This window comes from Neocloeon triangulifer, unplaced genomic scaffold (assembly GCF_031216515.1).
Source record: "Neocloeon triangulifer isolate White Clay Creek 2 clone unplaced genomic scaffold, ASM3121651v1 ptg000012l, whole genome shotgun sequence".
In the NCBI taxonomy this organism is placed as follows: domain Eukaryota; kingdom Metazoa; phylum Arthropoda; class Insecta; order Ephemeroptera; family Baetidae; genus Neocloeon; species Neocloeon triangulifer.
In genome coordinates this window covers 17,635,600-17,658,567 of record NW_026775554.1, presented here as the reverse complement: position 1 = coordinate 17,658,567, position 22,968 = coordinate 17,635,600, and the positions used below count along the sequence as shown (strand labels likewise).

The window sequence follows — 22,968 nt, the reverse complement described above, 5'->3', positions numbered from 1 at the left end:
ATGTTATAAGTTAAACATACCCTGATTGGGAATTTTCACTTTTTGCAACAATTGGGACATCAGAGTAGCCGAAAGTTTATCCTCCTCTTGGAGCATGGGGGTGGGCGACTCGGCCTTCACCCCGTCGCCGAGCAGCAACTGTGCCAGGTTCGAGTTTAGACTCGGCGGGCTGTTTTGCGCGCTCCTGTTGGCAAAAGTGAAACGATTGATTAAAAAACTTTGTTTCTCTCTTTGCGCGCGGCTGCGAACTCACCAGCAGCTCTTGGAACTGCTTTCGGATGGGCCGGGAGATAATTGCATCGACTTTGAGGCGTCCGGCGGCCTGTCCGACGGGGACAGCGCGCACCAAATTGGATCTGGCGAGATGAGGAATGGAAGTTCCGTGTCCTCCCTGCCCATTGGAATATAAGGAGCGCGGAAAGTCAACTCGTCGTCATCTTCTAGCAGCTTGTTTGAGTCCGAGTCCGGACTGCATAACGAGGGCAAACTATCCCTGTCTGAATTCTGAAATTACAAATAAAAGATTAGGAATGAGAATTGAATAATAAATTTGTAATTAAAAAAGGGTCTAAAAAAAGATTGATAATACAAATTGCAATAAATATTTTTTAGTGATTTATTGAAACTTTTTTTTATTTTAAATAGATATTCATTATTAAATTTCAGTTATACCGGTAAGGGCGAATCCAGTTTGTGGTCAGACGATGAATGATTGCTGCTGTCTGAACGGTAGGTGAGGAAGGGGTCGTGGGGGCTGCAGTTGGATCCTGACGCGGAATCGGCGTCATCTTCGGCCGGCATCAGGTCCAACGGGCAGTAATTGGCCATCATGAACTCATTGAAGACGTCGTCCTCAAGGAATGAAGACCCCTCCAGGGGGATGTCGACGTCACCGGCCATCGGGGCCAAATGGGTGAGATCCTCGGGCTCTTCTTTGAGCACTGCAAGAAACAAAACACACAGACGGGTGTTATTTCGAAAAGAAAATTTATGTGCATAGTTGTTGTTTGCCAAGAAGTGGTCTGCACGATTTATATTTTATTTATGACAGTGCCCGAGGGTGGAAAAGAAACTTTTTTAAGAAAGGGTTACCCTCTCGGCAAATGTGATTGGAAAAAGAAAAGGCGGGAAATCTCGATTTAGCCTCAAATTCAGCCGGGATTACAGAGAGTTGCAAGTAGAGAAAGAAGCCTCTTCTTTACTCTTTTCGATCGGTTCGATTAATCCGCGGCCTTGTTACCGCCTTGGGGTGCAAGAAGCGCTTTAGGAGCTTCGCTGGAAAAAGGCAGGATGACAAAACTCTGCGACGGAATATTTGAATGTGGGTTGAGAGGAAAATTTGCTACGACCCTGAACTTTTCAACGGCCGGAGGGAAGTGGAAAAGGTCAAGGCAACCCTTAATTGCCGTCCAACTACTTTGTGATGGAGTTTGAAAAGCAGCTTTTGATTTGAAATAATTATGTAGGTTACCGCGCATATTTTACTTTATATACTACAAGTGATTGATCTAGAGTGTATTTAATTTGCATTTTTACTATATTAAATAAAAAAAGAGAGCTTCTATTAGAGAGCTGCGTATTATAATTTTCTTCAATTGGAAATCGATTTCATTACTTGCAGTGGTTATTTTTAATCTTTAGCCTTTTCTTTTCATGCACTTACTAATTTTTTTATATCATTTACTAGTTTAATTTGTACATCCTTATTAAATGTAAGAATACAAATATCATAAATTAATTTTTTTACAACAATTATTGAAAAATATTTATAAACATTTTAGTTTTCTTATTTTTAATTTAAATAATTAAATAAAATATTATCCTCTGATCAAACTCTTCCAAGAGTTTTAATTTAGTATATTTTGAATAATTATGTTTAAAAGGAAATTTAAAACTGTCTAAATCTTTCTGTCTGCAACTTTAAAGTTTATCTTTTCGGGAACAATTTTAATATTTAATTTGAGACTTACACGTGAGGCCTGGTTCATCGTCAGAGAAAGTGAGGAATCCTTTGCTCATATCTTCCGTCCGGGGCATAAAGATTTTGGACGTGGCCGGTTGCGGCAGCGGGTAGGGCAGGGGTGGCGGCGCGGCCACGGACCTCGTCGGCGACGGTGGCTGTTTGGGCTTGCTCTCGACTGCAGCGGGGGCGGCCGGGGGCAGCAGCGGGGGTGGCTCGTCGTCCTTCACGGCGGTCAACTGGTTGACGGAGCACACCTCATCACCAGCCTCGACTCCGCTGCGGCAAACAGAGAAAAAACGACATGCAGATCGGAGCGCAATCTGCAGACGGAGAGACAGACGCTCGCGTTTTTCGGGACAGAGAAAGAAAAAGGGGCAGCAGAGGATGTGCTTCGGGGTGGAACACGCAGACAGACTACGTACCTGGTTCTGGTGTCAGGTGACGGCGACAAACCTGAACCTACAAAGAGTAGCACACCCTCTGCCACCTGCGCGACTCATGTTCGTCCGTTCGACTAGCTCGCGTAACTTTAAAAGGCATTAAAATGGAAAAAGCCGCCGCCGCCGCGCGCACTGACCGACCGGTTCTTTTACTTTTTGTTAATCGCCGCGAAATGACTGACTGAATGGACAACTGCTCCGTCGACTGCTGACGCCGGAGACGTAATAGTAGTACGGACCGACGACCAAATCGTAATCTGCCTGCTCGCTAAGGTCACGTTTCTTATCTTGCACGCAGTAAACGCCCGATCTCTATCGTTTTATGTAACTCGCGCGAGTGTCTCCAAGGAATTCCGTCCGCGGAGAAAAAGAAAAATGGCAAGAAGAAAGTATTTTTCTCATTTAAAACAGTGCCTGCTATCTTTTCAAGTTGACATTTTTGTCTCTCTTGCTACCCTTGTGGAAAAAGAAAAAAAGCAGAGAAAAGACTTTTAAAATTATTGCTTATTTCAAATTCATAAAAGAGCCACTTTTTGACAAAAAATAATATTGTTAATTAAAATGTATGCAACCAGCTGGGCGGCAGTGCACAACGGTCTGCCTAAATAATCTGGGTCCTTCTAAAAATCGATAAATTTGGAAATCAATAAAAGCCTGATCCAATTTCTTTTTCATAAATATTAAATTCAAAGGTCAAAGCAACAAACACCTGCGTCAAAAACGTCAAACTCTGTAGCCACATTTCACATTTCATTTATATTTCATTCGAAACGCTTTTCGATTTTCAGCCCTTCTGTTTTTGTTTTTTTTACTACGTCGTGTATCGCTTTGAATTTATGGCTAGTAATTGGAAATAAATGGCCACGCGTTACGAACACGTAAAAAATTTTATTCGCTTAATTGCCAGGCGAATTTTTTCATCGCTCCCGAAATAGCGGATAAAAAATCGATCGCACTCTGAAGATGTCGCGCTCGCTCGCTCGCCTCCTCTTAAAAGCTTCTGATAAGAAATAACTTATCACGTGACTCGAAGGAAGCAAACAGAGGCGCCGAAATTATTAACAAAATTATTTTCTCTGCGAGCGGCGCGGGTAAAAAGACGTTTGACAAATTGGCTTAGTTAGCGAATCCCCAGAGAGAGCGGCGAAAGAAGAGAAGAAGAAGCGTGAGCGGCCATTGTTTCTTTTCTACTTTTTCACGCACAAATATAGAAAGTTGCCAGCCAGGATGCATCGGCTTCATTGGCTCCGATTTAATTTGCCACGAGGCCACCACCATCAGGTGATTTGATTACAAAAATAGCCGGCTGTAGTGTGACAGAAGAGGCACGAGAGCGGAGAGCAGCGAAAGAAGCAGCGGCCAGACTTTTCGTGGTTCGCCCACCATGCGCTCGATAAGCCCCGACGCGCACTTTAATCGCGCGTTTTCGCTGCAAATAACGCACTTAACCGCGATAACCAACCACGATGGGTAGGGTCAAGGCTGCAGGCAGATGACTTTAAATGTTTGCAATAATATTTGCCCAAGTTACATTTTTTTTTATGAATTTTCGGTTTCAATGAAAATAAAAATTCAAATTGAAGTTATTTAAAAAAGTTTCAATTAAAGAAATGTTTACTTAAGTTAGATTTATTAAAATTTGTATTAAAAAAAAAATAAGAATATGTTTATATTTCTTCTTTCAGCAGCAATTACAAGAATAACCGTTAAGCTGGCATTGTTTAATTTTAATGATTATTGAACATTTTTAGGAAAAATTGAAACAAATTTTTTTTCGTTATTATTATTTTGTAGGAATGAAAAGGTTTGTTTTCTCTACATTTTCAGATGAACTTTTGTAGAGTAAAAAATTGCCTTTGAGACTTTCGAGAGTTCATCTTTCACCGCACCATTTTTTGCCATTTATCCGACGCCTCTTTTTTCGTCCCTTTCTGATAATCCACAAACGCACGTGCTGTTTTTCGCCTCCTTAACTTGGTGGTCGCGGCTGCCAAGAATTTTGCTACTCGGACGGCGGGGTGCTTTAAATATTACGCAAGTTCAATGCCAGCCAACAACGGCCGAAAATTCGCTCGTGTGAATGGTCCTGCCGGAAACCATCTCCAACTTTCTCAATTTTCCTCCCCGATTCTTCCACGCCCTTTCTTAATTAATAAAGGACAGGCTCTTTCGTATTATCAAACGCTCGGTTAATCTCGGCGCGGCAGCTGTCGTTTTCAAGAACCAGTGAGTTTTGAATGATTAAATTTTAATTAACCCCCTAGAATCTCAGCACGCGAGAGTCCATGCATGGGAGAGGTCACGTATTCACTTCTTGCGCCTATTTTGGTTTCGTGCATCAAAGTTTCAGGAGTGACCCGCTGTTATTGATTCGCCCGCCAAATTCGTGACCGATCCGATTCGCAGCTAGAGAAGCCGTATCGCGTTAAATAGAGCAATTACTATGCGGATATTCGCACGTACGCACACACTAGCTTTTTGTTTCTCTGTAGATTTTATCTTTAGATTAATGTGGCAGGAAAAAAATATAAATTATACGCTTGTTGACTGACGCAACTTTGCCGAGTCATAAGTCACGAAAGCCAGAAATTTCCGACGCAAACTTGGAAGTAATTCGCGGGGCAAATAACCTCGGGGACGAAATCGTATAATGTCTGGAGAAACTTTCCTTTCAGAATTAATAAAACTTGCACGATTAAGATAATCAAATTTCGCCGGCAACTTTTGCGCCAAGTTTCGTTTTATCAGGTCGGCGGGGGTCCTTTCTGGAGAAAATAATTAACTCGCGCAGCGCCAGGTACGCTATCAAATAATATAACGCCGCGTTTTAAATTTATACACAGCACATTACCTAAGTAAGGAGAAGCGAAACACGGTAAAGCTCTCTGGCAGGAATGATGCAATTATCGGGGCAGGAGCAGCGATTTCGTCCACTTCGCACACTTTCTGCCAGGGGTCTACGTCGAGTGCTGCTCCGGCTTGGAAACGCGCAGCGACTTTATGCAACCGGGCCGCCCGCTTTCAGCAGCATTTCCCAGGAGGAGCTCCTCGCGTTAATATGAAATAAGCCCTTCATATCACATCAGATCACGTAATGCCTCTTAATATTGGCCGAGCATTCGTTCCCTTCATTATTTTTGGGGTAAAAAATGAGCAGGGTGTCGGTTAATCCGCCCGAGACGTAAATCAACGCCTTTACTCACTTTTCAACTTGATCGAATTTGTCACAATTTGCCGAGTCCATTAATTTCGCCGCACAAGATGCGTCTCTCTCTCTCGTCGAGGTCGTTTGTTATTTTTTCTTTCTACGAATGCGCTTATCATTGTAGGAAAAAACCGTCTGGTAAAAAGCTTCACCTCTCTCATTAGTCAGTGCTTTGGGCTACGCCATTGAACCGCAAAACGCGACTGAAACTGAAGGTCGACCACTGCCTGGATGTCTCGCATCCTAAATTATAAAGTTAAACATCAACATTAGCACGCCACGCTATATCAGGAGCCAATGTTTGACCAGTTCTAAAGATACAAATTGTAAAAGTAAACGCAGATAACAGGTGCGGAAAGTAGAATTTCCGGATTCGTTGCATAATTTTTTTATCTTCATTTAAAAAAAAAGATGATAAAAATTTGTTTACTTTTTATTAACATATTTAATAGAACATGAAATAATAAAATAATATCCACTGTAACCTCGTATTTCATTTCTAGTTTATTTTAATATTTATGACATTATCTGCAGCCAATAAAAATTTGCGCAAAGAAATAATTTAAATAATTTTATGTTTACATGTTGTAAATTTTTTTATCAAATTTATTATGTGTTATAATTTTTTTAATGTCAAGCTAGAAACATTAAAATTTCTTCATAGATTTTTAGAACAAAAAATTGAAAATCCTAATGTAGTTGAATGAATTTTTGCAATATTTTATAGAGAGATAAAATGCAAATTATAGCAATTGATTTTTTTTTAATATGTATTTTTTTCTTTTTAAAGATTTGAAAACAGTTTTTTTTCACTCATTTTCAAATTTTTTCCTTCTGTATTCCATGGCAAATATGGAAAATACTATGTTTACTCGACACAGAGCAAAAGGTCAATCGATTTCTCCCCTGCATTAGTACGATTTACATAATTAATGCAGATCCGTCAAGATACTCTCGGCGGAACGGGCAAACACAAATAAAAAAACCCGCTTGTTTGCTGCAAGGCAGTTTGATTAGCGCCTGTGAAGAAATCGAGTCGCGACGCCTATTCATCTTACGCAGAGCTTTGGGAAGATGACAATCGCTTTTGGTCCGGTCTCGAGTGGCTACTAATTTTGCCAGGATTTGCACTTGCCAGCGTCAAGGACGGGATGGAAATACGCACACGCGGGCGCATTTAAAAATGGCACCTCGTCAGACACGGAGCTGTATAGAGGTGGGTGTGCAAAGTCAAAGTAGAGCGGCACACGTGGAATCAGCGTGGCGCGAGCGTGGTCACGAGACGTGCACGCCGAGCGCTGCTAATGATAACGTTCGATTCGCACCTCCTGATTGTGGGTCTGCACCGCTTGCATAACTCAACTCACACTTCTTCTTCATTGTTGACTCGATCCAATTGACAGATTGCACGAATCTCGTGGCTGCGCGGCTGGGGACCAGCGCGGACCGGTTCGGGCGCTCGAGCGGATATTTTCGTTTCAGAAAACAACTAATTAATTATTTCCAATGCTTGTTATTAAAATGGAGTGGCGCCAAGATATTTTAATACGCACTGACGTGACGTCGTCTCGCGAGATGCAAAAAAGTTTCGCCAAAGAACTTTTTGTCGGACGCGAAACTTGAATCGTACTGCTTTTGCGTGCGTGTTTTTTGCCCGAAGTTCAAGATTGCCGATTTGGACGCGAGCCAAAATCTCATTCTTAATATTTCACGAATGTGGAAACCGCCATGAAAATGCAGAAAACATTAAAAAGAATGTAAACAGGAACAACCTTTTAAAAGTAATTCACCATTTTGCCAAAAGTTACATTTGGAAGTGTTTGCGGTGCAAAACTTTCAATTTTCATTGCAAATTGCGGTCACATAGAGTTCATTGTTGTGGGTGAGCAAGTTTCGTCCTATAGAAAACCCTTAGCCAAGCAGAAAATTTGCTAGTAAGGCGGCGGAGAATTGAATGCTGGCCAAATTTAGGCTATCCACTGGACATGAATTATTTGGGAAACAGCCATCTTATCTCAAGGGCTAGAAGCGTTTCATTAATTTAATGTCTATTTTCAAACACACGAATAAATTGTAAAAAGGGAAAGTTGAAAATTTTTGTAATTTGATCGATTAACGAATTCATTAATCAGTTGGTTGTTGACACTTGACTTGTGACAGTCGGAGAGAAATTCCACATTTCATCCAACCAATTTTCGACACCCGCGTTGATCGATCTCAACAAAAAATGCTCTATCTGACGAGGGTGCAATCTCGTTACGTTTCCGACCTTTTTGTTCGGCACCTTTCTTCTTAAGTGAACTAACTAACAACTCTAGCAAATCAAATCACACACACACAGAGCTGCAGCTGCACGCTGCTTGTCCTGGGCGTTGCGTAACCGTGGGCCTTTTATTTGGCTTGATGCGCCCTCCGTTTTGCAACGCGGAGCCGGGCTGGAGCGGTGCCAAGTGTACTATACGGCGCGCGGCTAAATTGTAACACACGCGAGGAGCGAGCCCGTCGGGCCATCGTTACGAATAATAACTACTAGAGAGACGCGGAATGCACCGCGCACACCAAACATGCACTCTCTCGCGGGTCACGTGTGCGTATGAGTGCGACGAGGGTCCATATCACGAGTGGCGACGGCGTGGTTGGGCGCGGAAATGAGACTGCTCAGGATTGAATACATGCGTTATTACGATTGAGATTTATTGAGTGAGTGAAATTTCCAGACCGGGCTCGCTGGGGTCGTGCCGAGTTTGAAAATGATGCGGCCAATTGAGATTTATATAACGAGCCCGCTAAAGGTTATACGGTGCCGTGGTGAGACGAAATTGCACGCAATTGCCAAGAGAGTAAAAGTGCATATTATAAAATAAAGGGGAAGAAAATAATTTGATTACGAAAGGACTAATGAGGTTGGTGAAATTGCAGGGGTGGAAAAAGGCGCCAATTCAGCAGGGGCGAAATAAAATAAGGTTGAAGAAAAAATTGGGGTAAAAGCAGCAGCGAGCGTCTGTCGTCGGTATTTTTTCTCGCAGATATACCTACAGTGTGGACCGACCGGTACATAAATTAGTTGGGCAAACCCGCTCCTCCTCCGTTCGTGTGTCTGTAGCTGGTGTGCGCTAGTGGTCCATGCATCGGCGGTCTTGGCCTCACTGGTGAGCTAGGTGCTCTCTTGGTATAAACCAACCACAGCTGGCGGTGAGCGGGCGCGCGCGAGCGAGAAGAGGGGGCCACTCGGAGCGAGCGCCGCGCTAGCTGGTGGAAAAATGCACATTCGCGGGGTTGCAGTTTATCGCCGAACCCCTTTCGCTATTTCTTTCCCTCAACCACCCCCGAAACCAGGTCAGCCGGGGGTGCACCCTTGGGCCGGCCGACGAACTTTGACACGCTGGCGAGATTGATCAGCCGTGCGGGTTGCGTTCGCGGGGGTGGAGGGCTCGTCCGATATCGACCCCATTCACCGGCTGTGGGGGATGCGAGTCACGTGACTCGGCCTGAATTTCAAGGCCGCGTCCTTCCTCCTCTGCAAAACAGCGCTAAATTCGCAACGCTCCGAGAGCGCTGTTGAGCGGGGGTGGTGCCGAGAAGGGGTGGTCGCCGCCAAATCCACTCTCTCTTGAGCTCCGACTTCAAAGGTCAAAGGTCGGTGGTGCGGCAAAAAGTAAATAGACCGAGTGCTGGTGCAGCTGACTGACGATTGGGACGAGAGGCTCGCAATTGCATATCAATCAGGCGCGTGATCGAAACTCGCAAGGAAGCCATTCAGTGGCGGATAAAAATTGGATCTTTGATAGAAAAAAGAAAATATTTGATTTATTGGATAGGTTTTGATGGAGTATGAAAATAGCCTAGAATTTACATACATTTCGTTGTGTGGTTATGTCAGCGAATTAAATTAGATTAAAAAACTTGTATCTTTTTTAAACCATTATTCGGCTTCCATAATTTACCATTTTTCAATATAATTGTGAAATCTTTTAATATTTGATCAATTGCAGACAGAGGTTTCAATTTGACAGAAGTTCACGTACATCTATGGTTTTGTTAATTTTATAGTAATCCCACCAGGAATTTCATTCAAATGGAGAATTTTTTCTTTTACTGAAGGGTTTCCCTGTCAGTCGTGAGCGAAACTGGTGCTGGAATGTATCCATTTGGGAGCAAAAAGTGTAAAATTTATATTCATGTGCAGGGTGGAACTGCTTTTTGCGTGTATTGGATTCCCATCTGCCGCGGGACGTGCAAGAGTGCACGTTTCTATCTTTCCCTCCGCTGAGTTGTAAAACGAGAATATAATGGCGAGTGCGACGGAAGGAGAGATTCGCGCGCAATAAATAAACGCCGGCCGTCTAATTGGGCTTTGCTTCGCAGCAATTTTTCTAGGTTGCTGCCATTAAAGTGGCACTGCACGCGGATAAGCAGGGTGAGCGATAAACCGCGCGCGAGTGGTGAGCAAACAGCCACCAGGGCGCTCGGATTGCGCTTAGGTAATTGTGATTTACACCAAAAGGAAAGTTCTACTGCGGAGAAGCAAGTCGAAATTTATTTAGCTTGCGGCGGGCTGAATAAGAAGGCGCAAAAAGTGTCCCCGGCCTCATGCACAAGAGGCGGATCGATAGCTATAAGAAGCCCACAATGGGGGATGCTGCTGGCCAAACAGAAAGCCTTTGAACGTCTGTCGAATCTCAGTCGGTCGAAAAAGCACCGAATTCGAAATGAACACTCCGCCGAGGTCACGCGAGATGTATCTTGCGGCATTAACCTCTGACCTTGTACGTAAGTCAAACGGCGACCAAGAGTGGTTCGGAGCGGGGATCGATCATGCTAGAAGTCGTCATCAATTTGAATGGGCAGAACGTGAATAAAAAATTTAAAAAAAATTTGTGTTTGTTGGAGGATGGACCCGGGGAGTTTCGCAACCGCTCTTGTTGTTTCCTTTTGTCGGTCCACACAGAAAAAGACTGATGAATGGGCAAACTGCTGCTGTTTATTTGCATCAAGAAAGGGACGCGCTGCTGGAATTTCTCATTTCGCCGCTCTCAGTTCCGAATAATTAAAGAGCTGAACTGGAGCTGCTAGCGAGACAAATTATACAATATGGGCACGACAAGCAGCACCGGGCCTGGTGTAATTTTATCACCGCCAAAGTGAGTGTGTAATTTAGATATGCGCGACTCTTCTACGTCGTTATGGAACATGCGTTTTTATTAACTAATCAAGCAGCTCGCGAGAGGCTCGGGTTGCGTCGCAAAACAAATGAATGCGAAGACGTGCGTGTCGCGTTCGATGTCCTATTTCGCGAGATAATCAGAGTTGACTCGGGAGTTAGTGGAAGATCTGCAGGAGTGGAGGAGAGTTAAACGCAGCGCTCGGCTTTGGCTGGGCCAGTTCCGCACTTTAATGGAGAGAATGGCCTGGATATGTATAGGCTTGTGAATGCGCCGCTCTTCGCACACCCCTTTTTGTCCTCAGCCGAAACCGGGCTGCTGGGCAAGTGTGTGTGTGCCGTGCATTTGCATACAGCGGAGAATTGAAATGTTGCGCCGCGGATCGAAAGCTAAAAGGCAAGACTGCTTCACTGCTCTTGGTTTACAATTGTAAAGTCGATATGTTCACATTATGGAAATGAAAACGAAAAGAACACAGAGGCAGCTTAAGTGCTTTTTGATGTAGGATTTTTCATAATCAAGATTCAAAACTTGAAATTCAAAAAGTTAATAGCTTTTGGGCGATTACAGTAATTTAATATCACACCTTGTCAACTAATATACAGAATTAGTTCTGATTCAGTAACAAAATTTCCAAGATAATAAGAAAGAAAATCAATAGCTATAAAAATCAAAACACTTTAAATGTATCCAACATCAGCCATTTGGATTGTAATTTTTGTCATTAGAATAAATTAATATTTTTGTTCAACTCAATTTCCAGGCAAGATTTTTCCTCTTCACCATTTTAAAATTTTATTCCGTCACTTTAATTTGCCTCTACTTTAAAAATCAAGCTTACAACAGGGCGATTATAAAAAAATATTTTTTAAAAAAAACCGGTGTACCAGAATGTTGTAGCTTTATGCACGCGGAGAACATTAAGTTCGTGCGACCGAGGGCTGTATTGTGTAATAAAATTTGCTCTCAAACTGGCCAAAAGCAGTACATGAGCCCTTTCACGGAGGCCACTCAACAACTTCTCGTGTATTCATTGCGCGCCCCTGTACACTTGCGTGTAATTAGGCTGAATAATTATCAGCGAATTTCCATCAGTATAAGAGGAGAAGGGCTTTTTCATCTTCGTCGGGTAATTTGTATGCGTATTAAATAGCCCGTGGAGAGAGGGAATGGGGGGAGCGCCCCAGTTTAATATTATAACGCGATCGTCGGAGAGTTAATTGAATCAGCACACAATTAAGACGTGGCATCTCGAAATTCTGCCTTTCTGAGGAGCCTGATAAATCAAGTTGGCGGCAGAATAAGACAAAAATATTATTAATGGTTGTTCTGAGCAAGAATGGCTGGTGCAAGAGGAAAGCGGAGTTGGCACGATGTTCCTTTTTCTCTCTCCATCCTTTTCCGTCGGCCGTGAAAATCTCGCTGATTTATGCCAAACGCCGTGTTCATCTCTCGCCTGTATTCCGCGGCAGTCGAGCAAACGAGAGAGTGAAAAAAAAATATAAAAGAAAAAAATAGGCAGGCAGGCAGAGGCGCTCAAGAGCCAGATAGTGCCGGTGCCAAACTCTTTTATTTAATTTTGCACAAAACCTGTTTGGAATCAGCGAAAAAGCTAATAGTGCGGGGAAAATAAAACACCCGTGAACACTTTGACAGCAGATTTAATCTGGCTGCACAAGAGTCCGAGATGTATATTCGGACCTGCGAGCAAGGGGACTGTCTTTATCTCTAATGATGCGTCTGCAAGCGCCGTATATAATAATATCGCGCGTTATTACGACGACTGCGGTCCAGAGATGATTATTATTCGTTGCTGAGGGCTGTCAGCGGGAAGAAAGAAGGGCCCCCAATGACTGACGCAGCGAAATGGGAAATTCCGCTGGTGCGTGCGGCATCGAGCGGAAAAACGGAAGACCTCCTGTCTATTAGGTGACAGAACCTCCTTTTTCGCCGAGAAAATGATGCGTGCCGAAGGTCTATAATGGGCGTATATCGATGCACAGCTTCGATTTGGCAACCCTCATTTGTCTTAAAATTAAGAATTCATATTGTCTCCAAAATCAAAAGTTAAAACTCAAGCGAATTTCATCATGAAAAATTGAAACACCAACCTCGTTAAATTAAATGAAAAGAATAAGAGAAAAAATAACACGTAACCCCAAAAGACGTCATGAAATGTTTGCAATTTTTATTTTATTTTATTTGCACTAAAAATTGGAATCAGGCAATTACTTATTTTCAGATCAGGATAATGATTTAAAGTAGAGTAGGGAAAGAAAATGCTCTACTAAAAATGTTCCTTAAAATATACAAAACTCAGGAAAAAAGTGACTAAAAAAAGTATTTAACTTGTCAAAGTAGAGTATTGGCTTGAAAAAATATTTATAATTTTTATCTTGGGTCCTAAATTTGCATTTATATAAATTTTATTTTATTTTAGGAAGAGAATATTTGCAGGAGAAAATTTGGGCCAATCAAGGGCGACCCGTTTGATCGACCAAAGTCTGAAAGTCGGTCGGTTTCCCCATCGCTTTCGCACCACTGGCTGAATTGTTACTTTCCCTCCAATTTTCCTGCACCTCCGCCCCGGAGCGACAATGAATCTTTCGTCGCCCGTTTTCAATACAAACACTTATCAGCTGCGGTATTTCTATTCAGCGAGAGTATCGACCCGCTGACGATATTATTGTTTTGCGTCTCGCGAGACGATTCCAAAATAACTTGGGCAGGTATGCACAATTTGGCATCCTTGACGTGCAACATCAAAGTGCGATATTTTAATTAACCCCCGCGGCGTGGAACGAGGATCAAAAGAGCCGGTTTTGCGCCTCGTAATTGCACCACCCATTTCGTCGCCCTCGTTTTATTTGATTGCGGAAGAAAAAGGGTTGCGAGCTCTTTATTCAGTTTTATGCGTTGAAAGAATTTTGCAATCGGATGAATTCGCCTCTCTCTCAATCCGAGAAGAGGAAATAAAGTAAGAAATGCGGCTGGCACCCGCTCATTCATGACGATCACGTGGTCCGTGTTCTAAAGTGGCGGTTGTGGCGTGTTGCTTCACACGCACGCCTCAAGCTGGGCCACTAATTCATTAACGAGCCCAACACTGCGACACTTTTATTCTATTGTTTGTCCTCAACTAGGCCGTACTCAAACTTAAAAACACACGAGCGTTTACGCGGAACAAGCACATAAAGCGCCCGACGGCAACAGACCCTCTCGAAATCGCTCTCATATTTCGGCGCATCTGACAAAAGCGGCCGCCGCCGTTGGAACGTGACTACGAAATTTGTGCATTAATGCGTTTGGGTTCTAAGGGTGGGTAAGAAATTTTGATTGGTGAAATCGCCCATTGTGCTGAATAAATTTATTTCAATTGAGGATTTAAAAAAGAAACGCAAAAAATTGAGAGAATTTTTCAGCAAAACGTTTATGGGAATTATTTAATTAAAATTTAACTAATTTAGGATTTTTATAAGAACATTTTTCAAGCATCTATAGAGTCCACGTTTCCAAATTATGTGCAAGTTGCTTAACCTAAAACAATAAAAAAAATATAATGGAAACCAGTTTTATTCATTGTTTTGAAAAATTAGATATAAAAACAAATATTCATTTTCCAATTTCCGATTTTTAATTGATTCGAATGCAAATGAAAGTAACCCTAATCAATTGCAAGGAAGATATTAAAAAAAAAAAATAATAATAATAATAATAATAATAACGTAGAACGTTTCAGTTGAGAATTTTGGATTTTAAAAGTATCCAAAATTTATTATAAAAAATAAACATTTTTAATAAAAGTGGCAACTTTAATAAATTGATTTTTATCATAAATTTTAAAATGTTCATTTCATGCATATTCCAACATAGAAGCTAGAAAAGTTGAAGGGAAAGAAAGAAAAAGCAGAAATTCGGACCCACTCCCTTTCCTACTTTCCTTAGTATATTCTGACTCGTAGAGGGTTGAAAAATGCAGAGAGCGTTTTTCACCCTCTTTTACCACGATGCCTGGGAGCGATTTTTTACTGTTGATGCTCGCGGGTAAATCTCCGACGGTTATGACGATGCAGTGCGGTTGAAGAACGCGGCTTGAATTCGCGATGAATTCGCACAAATTATATATTAGCATCGCTCAAAAACAAGAACATTACACAATGTATATTTGGAGCGAAAAACGCGTCGCCCACGCGCGGGACAACTTTTACGGCTATTTTATGGAGTCACTCGCTCTATCAACCGAGACGTGTATCTCTCTTTTGATTCTATTTGCAGGCAGACTACGACTCATAAGATGCGAAAACGGCGCTTCCCGAGACCGATAATAAAATTGCGGTGGAGAAAAATAAAAAAAAAGAGGGTTCGTGTCCTACCTTATGACGAAGTTGACGCACACGACGCTGATCGGCTGCTGGGCCTTGCCGCCGTGCAGAAGGGTGGCCTGCGTGAGCACCCACACATAGCCGCCTCCCTGGGCAAGGAAGCGGTAACGGCCAATTTCGCTCTGGCCCTTGGCGAACACTGCAAAATAAATTCAGAAAAATTGTTGTCAAACAAATATTACGAAATAATGACAGCGTTAATTAATCAAACTTTAGAGAAATATTTAATATTATTAATCAATTATTATTGTTTCATTTTAAAAATTTTATAAAAAAAAGTTATCAATATTTATTTTTAGGAAAAAAGTAATTTGATTTGCAATGAAATCAGAGTTAAACTTTCTGCATCTCAGTTGAAAGAATAATTTAAATGTACAATTATTATATAATAGAATTGGGAGTTTTAATTCATATTAAACATATTCTACAATCCCCCAATATCAATTTTAACTGCAAAGCCGATCAACACCCCCCCCCCCCCCCAATACAATCTCGAACACTTGATAATTTGATTTTTGATATACTTAAATAAATTATAATTCGTGTTAAATTTCTTCTATCTCACTATTTCTTAGTAAAAACTGCTGTTTTAAACTGATTCTTTACTATTTTTAAAAGATAATTTTCATCTTAGCGTCATGGTAAAATTTACAAAAATGAGCGTGAAATTGAGCTTTTCCTTTCTTCGCGTTTAGTTTAAGAACTTCTAAAGATTTATATGCTACAGAGTTTCGGTTGAACGAAATCGAATTGAAAAACAGCCGCGGTCGTAACACGGCCCGTTTGAACGTCTCAAACGCCTCTTTCATTATTTAAAGCTGCTACGGCACCATAAATTAAACTAATTTGGAAACTGGCCTGAGATTTGCATAGGTATATTCGTTCGACAAGGCCGTGTCGCTATATTACGTGAATAATCTAGTTCCTCTGCACTCTCGTTTTGATAAACTTAAAAACTTCGCACGCAGTTATTATTATTATTATATTCCCCGTACGCTTGGCAGCAGTTTAGAACTTTCGCTTGCGGGGAAAAAGAAAAGTAAAAGAAAAGTTTAAAAGTATATTACACAACTTGTTGTCAAGAAGAACGCACCCGTTTTTACGACGGAGGAAACTAAACTCGCAGCGAACTTAACAATAAGATTTATTTTGCTCGCAATCGCCGAATAAATAATTTTGCAAACTCGAAATAGAGTTTGCGTACGGGCAAAGTTTTGCAAATAGAGCTTTGGAGTGCTGATGCTCGCGAGCCAAGATTTGCATAGCGCGCACAAAGCGAGCCGTCGGTGCATGTTTGAAGACGCTGGCGGGACACAAGCGGCCTGTGAAATATCAGAGAGCGAGCACGGACGCCAACAGACGTTACGGCATTACATTACAGACACAAAGTATTTGTTGTGAAATTTATTACGCACGCCGCCGACGGCCGTGCTAATATCTTCTGGCTCCTGAATGCAGACGCTTCGAATTCGACCGCTGACGGACCGCGCGCGTGAAAAGTACATAGTGTGCAATAAGACGCTTACAGAAGAAAACAAGGCCGACCCATGGCATTTACCCCAACAAAGGGCTCCCAAGGGTGTGGGAAGGCGAGTTTCCCCCCGAAAAAAGGGCTTTTCTCGCACCGAGGGAAGATTCTCTCTTGACGTTTCATTTCGAGCTAATATCTCACCGGCGTGCTCGGCTTGTTAAAGAAGATTTATTTACGTATTTATTTTTGCAAAGCCTATTACCGCGTGCTTAGCAGGTTGTTGAACTCCAAATGGTAATTTAGCTCCGGCTGCTGCGAGATAAGAATTGAATATGTACGGATTGTTTTCGCATTGCAGCGCGCAAGTCTGTGAAGTCGGTAATAGTTTCGGCGTGCAACGTGTTGATTTGTCTGACAGTGACAAATCGAATTCTGTGTAAGGCAAATTGCGCGCAAGCTCCCCCCGAAGGCGTATCAAAGATTAATGCAACCTTTGGGCGAAATAAACGCCGCTACTTGTGGCTTCCGAAAGTTCGCAAGTAATAAAGAGTAAATAGCGCATGAAGACGGCGGTTGTTAAATTTTAATTACTAGTTTATCTACTACGAACAAGAGAATTCCAAGATCGTAATCTTTTTTGGTGGACATGTTTAAAGCTGTATTATTAGATAATAAATTATGATAATGAATTATGTACAATGAATTTAGTTTATTCATTCTGAATTTTGAAAGAAATTTTAAATGTGTTTATGAAATAACTAAAAAATATTCAATTAAAAAAAAAGATTACATAAATTGATAAATATAGCTATAATTTTTTTACGGGTATGACGTACGCTTAGTTTTTAATTCAATGATAAATTAATGATTAGAATTTTACAAAGAATCTATATTTGGAAATAAAATCAATCTGTATATAATAAAATTCAAATAAGTAGATTTCAATTAAATGTTTATATTTTTTTTTTTTGTAAATTAAAGAAATGTTATAGATATAAGGTCAATTAGAGTGGAAAAAAAATTGAAAACATGGTGATACCGGAGTATTTAAAATTAATATAATTTACTAAAACATAATAGTCAAATTTGCAGAAGGAACTGTTTAAATTCAAAATTGAAAATTGAAGAAGATGCAAATTGACCTACATTTTGGAATTTGTCTTATCAGAAAATTGGAATCAAAAAGGTTATCACTTGAGTTGACTTCTTGGTGGCAAGTAATAAAGGAAAATTGCAAATTAAATTCCAATCCGAAAATTCAGAGTGACCGGTTAAATTGCGAGCTGGAAAAACAAACTCGGTTGTGCGGAAGATCAAAATGCAAAGAAGATTGATAGTTTTATTTGTCGCCTTGCGCCTCGCGGTGGCGAAATCCAATTTCCCGGCGCTGGAGACTATCTTTATGGGCCATTGCGTGAAACAGTCTCTGGAGAGATAAAGCGAGCACGCAGCAGCAGCCAGTCAGCCACCACCACATCAAGGGTTGACGACCTGCAACTGGCGCCCCCCGCTGGCCGGCCGGGGGTAATCGGATCCGACCGGCCAAAGTGCACCGAGAGAGAAAGAGCGCAAAAAAAATGAAATGGTGCACATGTTCGCCGATTGAGTGAACCATTAAACTGCCGGTGGTCGCGCTGAGCAGCTTCAAGAGTGAAAGTAAACAAATAAAATGCGCGAAGATGAGCACGTACACCACCGGGGAGTCCCTTGGCCGGGATGAAATAAAGAGTGGACGCGTCGGTGCTCATCGAATTTATTTTGAACCGGCCGTAAAAATTATTTCGGTGTTCGCGCAACGAATATTCGCGCGAAAAATCCCGCTGTGTGATCTTGTTTCTAGAATGGACCGCCGCCACCGAATTGTCAGAGAGCGACCGCAGCACTTGCCTCTCGTATAAAAGTATGTTTTGAAATAACTCTCGCACTTTCCTTGCGGGCGCCACTAAATTTTTACTGCATTTCTTCTTCTTCTTGTGAGTCGATCAGCTTTTCGCCGGCAGAAAAAGCAGAGCATTTTATTGTCATGATGAAAAATTGCGAGATGGTCTCTTGGGATTTAGCACATGCCGCTCGCAATTCATCGCGTGTCAGCAACGAGAGCCTTTTAATTTCCTGCCAAAATTTAAGTACCGCGAGTAAATTGTCTTTTAATAATTTTCCCCGATTCTTTTTCCGAGTTCAACGACTCTTCCATAAGTCACAAGTGGTGCCGCTAGATTAGTTTTATGTCAGCATCTTGAATCTGTGTATTAGCATGCCAAAAAGCAGCAAACCACCGCAGCTGTTGAATGTGCTGCCTGTAAAATATTTATTTTTAGTTTGGCTGTATAATGGGCCGTCCGAGAACAACATAACCTGCCACAAGAGCGGCCAAAATAAAAGAAAGAAAAAACACGGGATGCAACCCTTAATAATAAAAAAAAATAAGCAGAAGAACATTCTCAAGAGGAGGCATAGCATGTAAAAACAACTAGGTGGAGTTCGCGTGCCGGCAGGCACTAATTCTTTGGGGAGATAATGTACGGGGGAGGGATTCATTTGGCTAAGAGTTTATCAAAGTGTTCCTCGCTCGACTATAAGCAACGGAAAAGATTGAAATTGCGATTTGGTAGACAAAGTCCCAGAATAGCTGGCAGCACAGGACGCTTCGGAAGCCAAGAAGTGACTCCGAGGGTCGCGACTGCACCTCCACGCCCCCACTTTCAACCGGTGCCAAAAGCCAAAAGTACGGATTACCTTGAATCTAAGCATTTGGCACGTGATGTCAAGTGACTCTTTATCAGAAAATTATTTTATCAGAAAAAGACAAAATTGGATCTTTGGCAATCATAGACAGGGAGCTAAGAGCGTCCACGTGCTGCCTATTTTAATGTCTGCTTTCATTTCGTAATGAAAGAAAAGAGAGGCATTCTCTTAATTTTAATTGCACTGCGAGTGTTTTGAGAACTTGGCAGATTTTGTTTTGAGATAAATTTAGACCCAGCTGGCTTCTAGCTGGACTGCGAAAAAACTGCTGTTTGGGCGCATGTGAATGACAGTCTAAATTAGTGCCACATATTTTCATCCTTGTCCAAATACAACATGTCACTCTCTAAACAAGTGCTAACATCACTTATGCTCTAGGATAAAGTAACGTTCTTTGGCTCAGAATCTTGTTCTTTTTTATATTGTTACAAAACAATAAAAAAAATGTCACTTTTCATGATAATAAAAGTAGACTATTCGTCTGGGAAAATAGCGCCCATTTTGCACTTGTAAACAAGGTCGTGAAATGATTTTTACAACTGGCATAAACCATCTCTATAGAAGTGGTTTAATAACACTAGTAATCACAATCAGGTTAATGACTCACAATTTTTGAAGCCCTTGTGGATGATCTCGTGGTCCAGGGCGTGGTGGAACTCAAAGAAGGAGCGGTCGATCAGGTCCTCCGGGTCGTAGCCCAGAAACTCGCCAATACTGAAAACAGAAGTTTATTAGTGATTTCAAGGATTGAAGTAAATTAATTTCCATACTTGTCGTCGGCGTAAGTGAACTTCATGTCGAGCGAGTGCTTGCTAAGGAAGGTCTGCTTGTCCAGGGGTATTTCGATGTTTGCAGGGTGTGGAATCGGCTCCCCGATGGCTACCAAGCACCTCTGCAAGGGGTCTTCTTTAGCAGTGTTTTCCTTTTTCGAGTTGCTTCCTCTGCCACCAACATCCTTCTCCTCCTTAATTGAGGCCTTCCTTAGTATGTGCCCAGTGCAATGGATGACCTGTTAAAAATCATTAATTAGAATTCTGAAATATATAATTATTTATTTAATTTACTTTGTAAGAGGCTGACTTCAGGTTGACATTTCTGCCCTTGGTGGTGAGGGTGCACTTCATACGCAGGAAAAACGACTGGGGCTGGAGAGACTCGGCCTGCACCACTGATTTAGAACTGGCTTTATTTCCGCTCTTGGCAATTCCCAGGACTTCTCGTAGTTCATCATGATCACAAGGATGGCTGAATTCGAAAATGCTATTTCCCATCATGTCCATCTGTAATGGGATGACCATAAATTAGAATTGAAATGCCCAAAATAATAGCTTTGCGTGTACTTGAACGACTTCAGAATAAGATCAGATTTATTTATATAATAAGGAAACAGAAACAATCCAATAATAAAAAAAAAATATTATAAGAGGTCTTAAAAAAATATCAGTGTCTGGTGTCTGCTTTTTTAGTACTCTCTAGAGGAGACATTATTTGTTTGCTTTACACTCACTTGGGATAATCCTAAGTGTTGACTAACATTCTCCGAAAGAAAAACCAAGTCTCCGTCTGATGATACGACAAGAAGGAAGCCTTGCAGAGCTTGCAGAAATTCTCCATCTGCAGCTCCTGTGACTGCAAGACTTCTCGAGGGAACTGAAAAAAAAAATTAAATTAATAAATTTGCCAATTAATTTGATTTCTAAATCTTTACCGAGCTCGGCCACTTTCCGTGCTTTGAGATAGGAGATGGTGAGGCGCATGATGGATGCCTTGTCCAGCGTGTTGCAGCATGCTGAGGTCAGCGGCAGGGCCTGCGCCAGGGCGGTGAAGATTTCCGTCTCCCGTCCTCGGCGACATCGGGCTGCGTCGCGCGATTTTTCCTTGCGCCGCTCAGAATTCCTGTGAACATGAAAAAAATAACAATTAAAATCTGCATAAGATAATTGAGGGGGGGGGTCGGAGCACCATTGCATTTCTAAGTGCTCGTGGTATTGGATGGCCATTTGGATGCACGCCGGGCAGCAGTGCATGCCCTGCTGGAAGTGACAGGCATGCTGGTGGTTGTGGGGGACGATTAGGGGTTGGTGGTTTCGATATTGGCCGTTATGGCACAACATGGTCCGTCGCACCTGGGATCTACACTGACGCCTCCGAGACGAGAGAAAATTCAAATCGGTCTTATCGAGTTTTATCATGTTTTTTTAGTTTGCATCAGTTTGGCAACCATAATCTCAAGATCGTGTCAAACTCTAATTGATTCTTTCTTTCCGTTCGTCCAATAAAAATAACTTGAACCTATTCACCAAAGTGAGAGTGGGGACAGACAAGGACTAATTGTTTCTTGGACTTGTTTACGGCCACAAATATTTCTGACCTGCATTACTCAATTATTTTTGACGTTTGTAAACAAGTTAAAAATGGCAAAGCTGATAAAAAAAAAGAAGAAGAAACACACACACACAAATCTTACAAGAATGTTCCTGGAAAAAATCAGATAAAATTTCTGAAAATAAATATTGAACAGTAAACATAAAATAATTAAAATTTTACGTTTTTTTTTTAGTTATTTAAAAAAAATAAATGCATAAGTAGAAAAAAAATTAAATTTCTTTTAATTTTTTTCATATACAATTTTTACTAACTAAAAAAGTAATATCTCGAAAATTTTACTACGATGCCAAATAAAAATATTTAGTTGTAATTCCAGTCCAATGATCATAGTAATCGCAGGAAGTGTAATCGTCAAGGCTCCCCTTCACTAAATTAATTTAATCTTATCACGCAGAAGCTTTGATTTGCTCTCGATGGTGCAGATGGCAGTGGCACCCGGAGCGCTAGAACATCCTCAGCACCAAGTTGGCGTTTTTGCGTCGCAAAAGCCCGCTCAAGTTGAGAAGCAGCGCGCAAGGGCAGGACCCCATTCATGCCATTTGAGAAGAGGGTCGACCGAATTTCGCCTCGGCCTCGCTTCTCGCAGCCGGCAAATTAGCCCGGTGTGTTTTCGAAGCAGCCCCACATCGACCGCCGCACCAATGACATTAATTTTAAGCCCAAAACGCACCCTTCCCTTGTCGGGCTGGGCGCGGCCAGATTACAATTTCGGGCCAAAGATCGATGCGCGACGAGCTCATTATTTATAGATCTGTGAAAGAGCGGCACAATAAAATATCCCGTTTCCTCCGCTTCTGATTGTTGGAGTCATTCTGTTTTTAGCACTCCGAGCGACCTGGGAAGTGCCTGGAAATGGTGCGGGAAATTGTTTGCAGCACCAACAAATTCTCTCGGGCGGAAAAGTTAAAAAGTTTTCAGTAGCTTTTGCCCGGGCTCAATACGGTGTTGCTTGTTCTCTTATTTTCTTTGGTGAAAGGCGAAAACAGGTCTTTTTTTCCAACTCGAAACACCAGAAATCGTGTAACTTGAAAGTATAATCAAGCGAGCAGAGAAGTTTCCGACCGAATTTTTTGTGCCTCTGCACGACTCGGTGGCGCCGCAACGCTCGGAAAAGTATCAGTTGGGCAAGATAACGTGGCGTGCTCAGTGTTGATTTACAGACGGTGCTGGTTTTATTGGGCACTTTCTGGAATCGATTTCCTCTCAGGGAAA

At 41.8% G+C, this 22,968-nt stretch overlaps 1 protein-coding gene across 2 annotated transcripts in view; it reads right to left on the bottom strand.

Moving 5' to 3' along the window:
• LOC132196407 (hypoxia-inducible factor 1-alpha-like) overlaps nucleotides 1–22,968 on the bottom strand; it is a 41,886-nt gene that overhangs the window by 4,964 nt on the left and 13,954 nt on the right. The window contains exons 1-11 of one of the 2 annotated variants that reach the window (XM_059619014.1): nucleotides 21,331–21,497; nucleotides 21,077–21,264; nucleotides 20,876–21,018; nucleotides 20,433–20,648; nucleotides 20,139–20,377; nucleotides 19,976–20,082; nucleotides 15,144–15,291; nucleotides 1,971–2,239; nucleotides 673–941; nucleotides 254–504; nucleotides 21–184 (exon numbers count right to left, since the gene is read on the bottom strand). In XM_059619014.1, coding sequence (XP_059474997.1) covers nucleotides 21–184; nucleotides 254–504; nucleotides 673–941; nucleotides 1,971–2,239; nucleotides 15,144–15,291; nucleotides 19,976–20,082; nucleotides 20,139–20,377; nucleotides 20,433–20,648; nucleotides 20,876–21,018; nucleotides 21,077–21,264; nucleotides 21,331–21,482 — 2,146 coding nt within the window. In that variant the 5' untranslated portion in view covers nucleotides 21,483–21,497. Of the gene's footprint in view, nucleotides 1–20; nucleotides 185–253; nucleotides 505–672; nucleotides 942–1,970; nucleotides 2,240–15,143; nucleotides 15,292–19,975; nucleotides 20,083–20,138; nucleotides 20,378–20,432; nucleotides 20,649–20,875; nucleotides 21,019–21,076; nucleotides 21,265–21,330; nucleotides 21,498–22,968 lie in introns of those variants that run through there. The other variant, XM_059619015.1, reaches the window with a different exon arrangement.